The sequence below is a fragment of the Fukomys damarensis genome, unplaced genomic scaffold (genome assembly GCF_012274545.1).
Source record: "Fukomys damarensis isolate Sample0158 unplaced genomic scaffold, DMR_v1.0_HiC HiC_scaffold_27, whole genome shotgun sequence".
NCBI lineage: Eukaryota > Metazoa > Chordata > Mammalia > Rodentia > Bathyergidae > Fukomys > Fukomys damarensis.
Window position 1 is genome coordinate 5,020,622 of NW_022900939.1, and position 10,580 is coordinate 5,031,201.

Genomic DNA, 10,580 nt, shown 5'->3' on the forward strand with positions numbered 1-10,580 from the left:
TGTACAGGTACAAACTCTCTACAAAGAATGTGATCCTTATGTATATCAGAAGTATATCAATAAGATTAATCTTTAGAAAAGAAATGAGCATTTATGGTCATTGTTAATTTGGATAATGTACTCAAGTGAATCAAAGTGAAGGTAATTACCCTTGCAGATATCATTCTGATTTGTAGCTTTAAGTGATCAGAGGCAAAAATTGTGAATATTCCCACTACCCTATATGTTTGAAAATAAAAAAAATTTACAAGGATGTCTGAAAGGTAATCCTTGAGACATCTCAAATCTGGTTTGTTTTAAAACTTTCCTGGAGGAAGGGACTTCCAGGAAAATGGCAAAGTGTTGAAGAGCACAGAAAGTGCCTCTCTGAGATTTGGTGTCCAAACCTTGGAATATAGCAACGTGAGGAAGAAAGATGGAGAACAGTAGGTCCCCAGGACCCAGGAAGGACCTTGGGTGAGAAATGAAGTCCACAGGGAAAGCAAGGAGAGAGACCTCTATGAAGAAGGAGGTGTAATGCGCTGCTTTCACCCTGAGCTCTGACTCACTGTGTGGAAGGGATGGCTCAGACCTGCAGATCTATGGCCACTACTGGTGACCCCAGAAATTTCCATGGAGAAATGTGACAGTGGAACAGAGCAGTGGATGCAGAAGAGTTATTTGGGTTCAGATGCACCCCTGGAGAGGGCAATTGGCTGGTATTCTACTTGGAGAAAGTCCAACTCAGTTCACAACTCAGAATAGCTTGAATCAGCTCCATCTAGCAGCTCCCAGTGTCACAAAGAGGCTGCCCAGTTCAAGTCAGCAGGAGGTCGGGGAGCTTAGTTATAGCTGGCAGGGAATACAGAGTGTCTGGAATGAACTGGGTCCCAGCCTCACAGCTAGAAATCAGCATGAACTTCAGTGGAACCAAAGATGCAGGTTTTCTACAAAGATACAGGATTATCCACTACCCTGCTATAAATCTACAGCTGGTTTGCTGGGATTAATCAACACAAAGTGGATTCTGTCAGCCTGCTTTATCTACCAGTGACAGAAGAGACATGCCTTGAACTGAACATTTTTTTTTCTTCTTTTAGGGTTTTTTTTCTTGATTGGTCTTGTTCTTCGGGGTGTGAACATTGTTTATAGTATTTTGTTATTATTGTTCTCTTCTTGTTTTTATTTCTTCCTTTCTCTCCAGTCTTTTTCACCAATTTCCTCTTCCTGTGTCTTCTAGCCTTGCTTCTAATCTCTTCCTCTTCTTCTATTTCTCTATTTTCCCATCTCCTTTTAAATTTTCTCCCTGAAGGTAAAAACACCATATTTATTTACTGTATACAATTTTCTAGTATGTTTTAGATTTTATTATATAACCACAAACCTAGTTCATATGGTTAAAGGTGGCAAATTAACAGTTTGTCATTTTCTCGGCTGTGCTTGATATTGTTGTTATTGCTGATTGTACTACCTTTGTTAAGGTGACATAATTGTTCCAATTAGTTGCCTTCCTGGTATGCCAAGACTGAGATTGCCTAAGGGTCATAAACAACATCAGTGCCAAAAAAACCAGGGGATAGGCCAATTGGAAAGCAACTTCTCATCCCCAGTAAATTGAAGAGGTAGGATCTTGCAGAGATGGAAGACATCTCTGCAAATTAGTCATTTCCTAAGGGACCTAAATACTAGCAATAAAGCTGCTCACCATGAGCAATTTATAAGCATCAACCCAGAAATTAAACTAAAAAAGAAAAAGAAAATGGAAAGACAGGGAAGCAAGATGGAACCCCAGCATTCCTGCTCACCAAAAGCAAACTCAAGGGACAAAGAGGTGGAACAATTTGAAAGCCCCCACCTGGACTCTCCGAAGTGGTAACAACAGAAGTAACAAAGCAGATGAATGAGGCTTTACCAAAAAATCAAATTAGAAATAATTTCTCAGATAACAACAGAGGTGGTGACCAGAAAGAAAGATATGTACGGTGACCCTAGAGAAGACACAGATAAAAAAATAAAAGAGGTGGGCCAGGGATTTAGTTCAGTGGCACCACATATGGCTCGCAAGCACAAGGTCCTAAGTTTGATCCCCACTACTGCAAAATAAACAAATAAATACAAATAAAAGAGCTTAGGAAAATGATGAAAACCATGAATCCCCAACATCGGAGGGAAATGGAATCCATGAAAAAGGTTGAAACAGATATCCAGGAGATTAAAATTTTCATGGAGAGTTTATTCAGTAGTATGAGCTGATGTGAGGACAAAATATCAAATTTAGAAGACAGAATTGAGGTTAGTGATCATGAAAAGAAAGATTTCCTAAAAACAGCAAGGAAACACAGAAAAGCAATCCATCAGCTGCTACATAATGCAAAGAAGAATCACACATGATGACAGACATAAAAACATGTTCACAGAAGTAATGGTAGAAAACTTCCTAAGCATGGATAAACAATTTGGCTTACAGATAATTAAGACATATAAAACTCCACTTAGCCATAATCAAAACAATCTACATCAAGGTATATAGTAGTCACGATTCCAGAAATTCAACACAAGAACAGAATATTACAAGCTGATGAAGAAATAAGTCATTCATGAATGAAAATCTGTCAGAATCACAGCAGACTTCTCAACTCAAAACCTCAAGTCAAGGAAAGCTTGGAATGAACTCTTTCAAGCATTAAAAGAAAATAACCTTCAACCCAGATTAATGTACCCCACAATCCTATCTTTCAAAATTAATGGAGAAATAAGATACTTCCATGACAAAGAATATCTGAGGAAATTCAAAACCACAGTTATGCTTCATGTCACCCCAAAGCTTCACCCAGTCCCAGGTTAAGCCCCGTGCTTTCTCTCCACTCATTGGTCCATCACTCAGTCTCTGAAGATATGCCTCCACATATTATAAATTTTAATAACATTCAGCTATTGCTGCTCCTCTATCTCTCCAGACTGGACTCTTCCTTGAATATTAACTCATATATTCATCTATGTCATCAAGCACTCTCCTAGGAATTTGGAAATGCAGCCTCAGTTAACATGTCCCAAACAGGACTCCTGATCTTTCTGGCTTCCCCTTTCACTATAGTTGTCCCCATCTTGGGAAATGGCAGTTCTGGTCAGGTTGCTCAAGTCTAGTACCAAAGAAAGAGCATTGTTCACTCTCTTTCTCAAACTATCAGTAAATAATATTAGTGGTTTTTTTCCTCAGACTGTGTCCAATCTCTGACCACTTCTGAAAATCTTCATTGCTATTGTCCTGCCCAAGGTCATAATCATCTCCTAACTGCAGAACTGTGCTGGTCTCCTAATGGTCTCTTGTACTCCTCACTCCCTCCATTCATCCCACTACAGCAGCCAGAGTTCTGGTACTGAATGGCCTTTCTTGAGTACTTTATATAGTCATCACCAATTTTTCTCATTAATCTGTTCAGCTTTCTTCATAGGAATCATTGCTATGCAGGCGTCATGTCAAATGTTTGTTTGTATCTTTCTCTATTTCCATTATCCTGGAGAGGATATGAATGTTTGAATGCCCATGAGTCTAGGTACTTTGCTTTTTGTTGACAAATTTCCAGCACCTGGGACCATGCTTGATGCTCAGTAGATTTCAATGTTACTTGTTGAAGGAATGATCATTTGGAAAATGGTCATTGTTTCAGAGGAACTTCTCAAAATATTATAATATCAAGACCACAGTCATCATTGAGAGAGAGAGAGAGAGAGAGAGATGGAGGCACAGGGAGAGGAACTGAGCTTATATATGAACATTGTATCTGAGAACATGAGTGTAAGAATTGGAGGAGGTGATGAAAGCAATCTAGATTAACTCTGCCATTTATATGTAAGTGGAGAGAGGAAGAGTGACAGGTGAGGAGATGAAGTGTGTGTCTGTAGTCAGATAGCTGATCAGGCATGAGCCAGAGCTACAGGCCTGGGGTCTTCCTTTCTTTGTTTCCCTAGTGTTTATTTTTAGTTATGAAGTCTGAAAGGAAAGTGCTTTCACATCTCAGCTTCAAATTCCTTCATTTTCTTCCCCTTTATTGAGTGCAAAAACAGTATGGGAAGGGTGCTAAAATAACTGAAACACAGGGTGAATCTTTTCTCAATCAAAATTTCTTTGGAAAGTTTACTGTAGAGAAAACAAAGCCCGTGGGGATGTAGTCCCTTGCTGAATGTATGTGCCTTAATTTATTACAGATACTTCAAGATTCCCAGCATTTAATTGTAGTGCTTGGACTTTGCAGAGTGGGTAGGATTTCTACATTAAAACAGGATCTTATCGTCTCTGAGTTTGCTGTTCCTATGGCAGGTGTTCATTACTTAAATCTCATAAGTTCAAAATAATAACACCACCACAAATACCCTGAATTTTTGTTTCTTGGAATTTATCTTAGACATCATCTACTTTGATATCTCTAAGGTCCCAGGACCACCGGTTTGTCATTGGGGCCGAATCCTGTCCTTGAATTGCAGAAGTAACACCACTCATCAAATACTGATGAATGTTGGAAGAGACTGACCACTGAGGTAATGAACTCCCACATAGCTGTAGTGTGGGTTTGGGAATCCAGTTAGCCTCCCTCCACCTCTGTCATCTCATGTGTGCACAGGAGTTAGAATAACATCTAAGTATCAGTACTACAGTCAGGGCTTCTTAGCTGACCTATCTTGTAACCTGAATCTTGTTCACTGGGGACCTTCAGTGAGAAAGCAGCTGGGTGGAGATTTTCAGGAGGAAATCTTACACACTCAAATCCTTTTTAGGAAGGAACTGAGTGTTTTTTCCCACTACAAGTTTTGCAAACCATAATGATTCTTTGAATAATGGTCTGTTCTAGCAGAGCAGCTCACTTCTTACTGAATTGGAGTTGCTTCCAGCTCATTTGAAATCATTCTGGTCCAATTCCATGTTCCAAACCATAGCAACCCACACCAGCTCTGGTGACCTGAATGAAGGTGGGTGAAAAGAGCTGTAACTCTATTTTTCTCTCAGAGATACAGGGATTAATTTGTGAAAGAACTCAGTAAGGATTAGTGATTCTCTGTGGGCGAGGGTGAATGAAATTAAGAATTTTCAGTGCACTGAAATACGTATAGTATGAATCGGGATGACTGTGAAGCTGTTCAAAATTTGGTGGTTATGTGGGGTATTATTTAGCAATTACCAAATGGGAGTGTGTGAGGGTACAGGTTCTATTTCTTCACTGTGAGGTTTCTCATATCAGCAAATTATCTCTTTCTCTTTTATCAAGACTTTGTCTGCAGGCTGTCATTATGCTTTGTTCCAAAAAGTGCACATTGCCTAGAGTACACTCTACACGTTCCCATGTGTTCATGAGTTGATCATCTTTTGTTCCTGAGTTTCCAGGGAAGACATCATTTTGTGTGTGTGTCTCTGTGTCTCTCTGTGTGTCTGTGTGTGTCTCTGTGTGTCTGTGTGTGTGTGTGTGTGGAAGTAGAAGTGTTTCTCAGCAGTTAAGTGATAGAGATAGAGAGATGAGGTACCAGGGAGAGGAATACAGAGACGACAAAGAGGAAAGGGTTGTTTTCAAACAGGTAAGCTCTCAGCCATTCTTCCTCTTGGGTATAAAGCTTGAAAAAATAAAAAACCTAGACTGTCCATGATTCTGAAAGGAACAGACTTTTCAAGGAGGCATCCAAAGGATTTTTCCAGCTCAATTTTTGTAAGCCAGAATCAGCTGGGTCCCACTGTCCTCCAAATGATGTGCCAGTTCTCTTTGATGGGTCAAAACTAGATTACATTTCCAGATAGGAGACATATCTTTAGGTAGGCAAATTAACTTACCTTTGACTTCTAAGAAAATATCTTATTTACCTTGAACCCTTTTCCTTGTGTGTCATGTCCATGCTCTATTGCTTCTAAAGCTACAGGGCAGGGTTTAAGAAGCATATCATCTATGGGTAGTCTTCAGGATGCAAATCTTGTCTCTGCTGTTTTGTAGCCTTAGGTGATTGAACTCACTGCTCTGTGTTTCTTCAAAGGTAAACAGGCACAACAATGTCGAAAGAATTCATATACACAGAGCACTTCCAAGTACTACTGAAATGTTGCAAGTACTACTGAAATGATGGGTCATACTATCTACCGAATATAAATAATAATAAACATTTAATATTCTGTAAAGTATAGTTTTGAAAACAGAATAGCATATTTGTGGGTAAAGACACAGACAAAGCTATGTTCACAAAACAATGTGTAAATTGCTATGAAAGAGCGAATAAGACACTATAAGAACATGAAGGTGAGCATAGTTGCCTTGTGCAATAGGGAGGCTGGCAGGCAATTTGGGAAGGAATACTAGGCAGAAAAGGGAGAGCTGGCCTTGTGAGTGAGGACATCTCCACATGTTTCATTAGGTAGATGGTAGTGAGGGTGCAAAGATGGGCTACAGCCAGTTCAAGAAGAACCTTAAATTTCCTGATGATAATATTCCAATTAGTGCTGGGAGCAGTGGCAAAGTGTTGTTAGGGCTTAAGTGAGGAAATAACAGGATGAGGTTAGTGTATAAGGAAGATGACAGGTAACTATTCAGTTCTCAGAGTCAAGAATGTCCATCATCAAACAGACTGGATAGAGCTGGGCTTGGCAGATGGGCAGGATGGGGTGGGACCAGAGGTGGCATTTCAGGGGATGGCAGCTCTGAGCTGGAAGGGACACGCTGAGCTTGAGCACTGGTGAGTTCCAGGTTTGTGGATAAGCAGGGGAGTTGTTGAGGTGGTCCAAAAGCTTGAGAAATTGAGGGCTGCCCTAGTTATTCCTTTGCGGGGAGGTACCAGGGATCAAACTCGGGACCTTGTGCTTCCCAGGCAGGCAGCAGAACCACGGAGTTAAATCCCTGGCCCTTGCCCTAGTTATTACTAAGTAGAGTGACCTGAAGAAAGACGGGTGTAGGAAGCAGTGTTCTGATAGCAGGTGCAACATGGATGGTGCGGGGGCACCTGGACTCTAAGGTGCGCTGGTCACGTAGAGGTACATGATAGTGTGCGAGGAGGAGATGGTAGCAGGAATGAGAACAAAACAGGTAGACTCATTCCGTGATGCATGGACCAAGGCAGGAAGATCAACACCTCAAAGCAATTCCACAACAGGAAGGGTTATCATTAAGAAGTGAAGGTAATGCAAACACAGGCTATGTATTTGAGTGACTCCCAATTTCAGAATACCTTGCTGTAAATTAAATACCTGGGTCAGAGTCAGAAAAACTGGTCTGAATCTGAGAATTCAACACTTTCTATATGATCTATGGGAAATAATGATTCATCAGAGCCTTCATTGTAATACAAAAATTAAATAAATTAAATCAATATAAAGTATTAAAAGGCTTCTAATTCATGCTGGAGAACTACATATCAACTATGAGTATTGAGTGGTAAATGGATTAAACTCTCCACTGTAAATGAAGTGAATCAGGACCAGAACCTTTGCTTCATTACAGACTTTTCAACTCCCAGCATTCAGCAACTGGAGCTGAGTCCATGGCCGGCACACATAACGTGACCGAGCTGGTCATCACCGGGCTTTTCCAGGGTGCAGAGGTGCAGAGAGCGTGCTTTGTGCTCTTCCTGCCCGTCTACCTGGCCACACTGCTGGGCAATGGCCTCATCGTCCTGACGGTCAGTGTCAGTCAGAGCCTGCACTCCCCCATGTACTTCTTCCTGGGCTACCTGTCCCTGGTGGAGATCTGCTACTCCTCCACTGTGGTGCCCAAGTTCATCGCGGACCTGCTCGCCAAGGTCAAAACCATCTCCTTCCAGGGCTGCCTGGCTCAGATATTCTTCTTCCACTTCTTTGGGGTCGCCGAGATCCTCCTGCTGGTGGCGATGGCCTATGACCGCTACGTGGCCATCTGCAAGCCCCTTCACTATATGAGCATGATGAGCCGCCAACTGTGTCGCCTCCTGGTGGCCGGTTCCTGGCTGGGGGGCTTTCTTCACTCCCTCATTCAGATTCTCATCACCATCCCGCTGCCCTTCTGTGGCCCCAATGTGATTGACCACTACTTCTGTGACCTCCAGCCATTATTCAAGCTGGCCTGCACCGACACCTCTGTGGAGGGCATCACTGTATTGGCCAACAGTGGATTAATTGCTCTGTGCTCCTTCCTCACCTTGCTGTGCTCCTACATCGTCATCCTGCTCAGCCTGAGGAACCATTCTGCGGAGGGGAGGCGCAAGGCCCTCTCCACCTGTGCCGCTCACATCACGGTGGTCATCTTGTTTTTCGGACCCGCCATCTTCCTCTACATGCGTCCCTCCTCCACCTTCACTGCGGACAAGCTGGTGGCTGTGTTCTACACGGTCATCACCCCCATGCTGAACCCCATCATCTACACACTCAGAAATGCGGAGGTGAAAATCGCCATGGGGAAGTTGTGGAGTGCAAAGAAAGCAAGGCTGGGCTGAAAGAAGAGTAAGGGATTGGAAGTGGATTTGAAATAATCTAATAGTCGCTGAAGTGGATTTCCCTTTCTGTGACTCATTTAAGAATAGGATTAACCGATATAATGATATGGTTTTATTACTGTGGTGACTGTCCTTCATAAACAAAGCCCTCATGGTATCCTAAAATATTATTCCGAGGACAGATATTCTAGTCTGGGACTGGACTGCCTTCCATGTTTTCTCCTCTGATACGGAGAAGGGGGTCAGTGAGAATCAACCTCAGCATCTTTCTGTCCTCACTGGTCCTCGCAATCTTGTGACATACACCATGTGATCATGGTCACCAGATGACTCCCAGGAGCAATTTCCATCTTTGCGATGTGTCGGCACATGAAATTGTCTTTGACGATGAATACAATCATTATGTACTCCAAATATGTACTAACCAAAATAAAAAGAGATACTTTTGAGCTTTTCCCCATTGTTTAACATTAATAAAATACCATAAATATCTGCATTGTAGCTATTAATAGATAATGATGAAGTCAAAGTTTTCACAAAACAGAGAAAAAGTCCACCCTGTCCAGTCATAAGAACACAGAGTGCTCACGTCACCTGTGGCCCTTTCTTGAAGAGTGGGGTGACACTGCCATGTGCTCCCCACCACACCTCTGTCCCTCCCGGTGAGTGACTGGCCGAGTGCACTCATCTGCCTGCCTGCTGCTGTCTCCAGGGGAAGGAGATGACACAGTCCATGTCGGAGTTGTTCCCCCTCAGAATCTCCACGTCACCCGCTGTCCCACATCACTCCACACTTTACAGAACATCGCGCGACTGAATTTGCGCAGAGTTGCATTGAATTTGCGCTGGGTGGTGACACATTTTTTGAGGAACAGCTGAAATAATGCAGGCAGCTTCTGAGGCAGAGAGATGAAGTGTCCGTGGGGTGATACAGCCATAGGGAATTGTCCCTTTCTCCTGTGGGTGCTGGCTCAACTTGTAGGTGAAACATGGTTGTAAGGGCAGCAGGAGCCTCCTTTGATTCCCGAGTATCCCTTATTTGAATGAGTGCCTGTAATCAGTCCCTGACAAATGCTGGTGTGTGCGTGCGTGTGTGTGTGTGTGTGTGTGTGTGTGCACATGTGTGTGTGAGTGTCTGTCTTCCTGGAATGACTAACTCCCTTTTCTATATGGCAAATCCTATACATCTTTGACCTGGGCTCAAATCTCTTCCACTCTAAGGCTTTTGTGACCCCTTTTCCTTGGGTAGAGTCCTAGGTGCCTCCCATGGTCACTTCTCACACGACATCGTTCCCGTCAGCTCCTGTACGACATGGCCTCTGTGTTCCTCCTTCACGTGTAAGCCTTCAAGAGCGGCCTGTGCTCTGTGCCGCCTCCACCACCCTCACGGTGGCTCTCACCCTTGATTCTGTGCCAGTGAGCGCTGAGGAAACCACCCTGGAGGCCCAGGCACAACCTGTGCTGCATCCACGCTCACAGATTCTTTTTTTTTTTAACCTTTATTAAGTTTGTTGGTACATTTTAGGTGTATAGTACAGTTACCTTCATCATTGGGATCTTGTACCTTTACATGACAGGTCTTGGTCATTATTTTTCCCAATTCCCAGCCCTCCTTTCATCCGCTCCACCCTTCCCCGTTTACAATGACACTGTTTCCATGTTTTTCCTTTTTACATATTTTTTCTTTTCCCTTTTAACCTTTTCCCTACCCCCCACTTCTTCAACTCTTTCCGACCTTTTCTATTACACAATATCAATTATACAATTTGATCTTTATTTACATTTTTAGTTTTTCACAGTGATTCAATATTTACACATGTGTGACTTACTAATTTCACTTAATAATATGGTTTCAATGTGCATCCACTGCTACAGACATTTCTAGTTTCTCATTCTTTATGGCTGAGTAGTATTCCATTTCATTAAAACAAGCACACACTCATCTTTATCCAGTCTCCAGGTGATGGGAAATTGGGCTGTTTCCAAGTTTTAGCTATTACAAACTGTGCTGCTATAAACATGCATGAGCATATATTGCCGTGATACTATTCTTTTAATTCTTTTAGGAAGATACCCAGCTGGTTATTTCCAATCCTAGTTATTTGAGGTATCTCCATATTGATTTCCACAGTGGTTGCACCAGTCTGCACTCCCACCAACAATGGAGA

The 10,580-nt window shown here is 42.5% G+C and overlaps 1 protein-coding gene across 1 annotated transcript; it reads left to right on the top strand.

Moving 5' to 3' along the window:
- Positions 1-7,485: 7,485 nt before the first annotated feature.
- Positions 7,486-8,412, top strand: LOC104854227 (olfactory receptor 4B1). The gene has a single exon (XM_010612664.1). It carries the CDS (start codon positions 7,486-7,488, stop codon positions 8,410-8,412), a length of 927 nt encoding a protein of 308 aa, XP_010610966.1.
- Positions 8,413-10,580: the final 2,168 nt, after the last annotated feature.

Excerpts from the sequence above, each read along its gene's own strand:
- LOC104854227 (XM_010612664.1), top strand. The coding sequence starts at position 7,486 with ATGGCCGGCACACATAACGTGACCGAGCTGGTCATCACCGGGCTTTTC.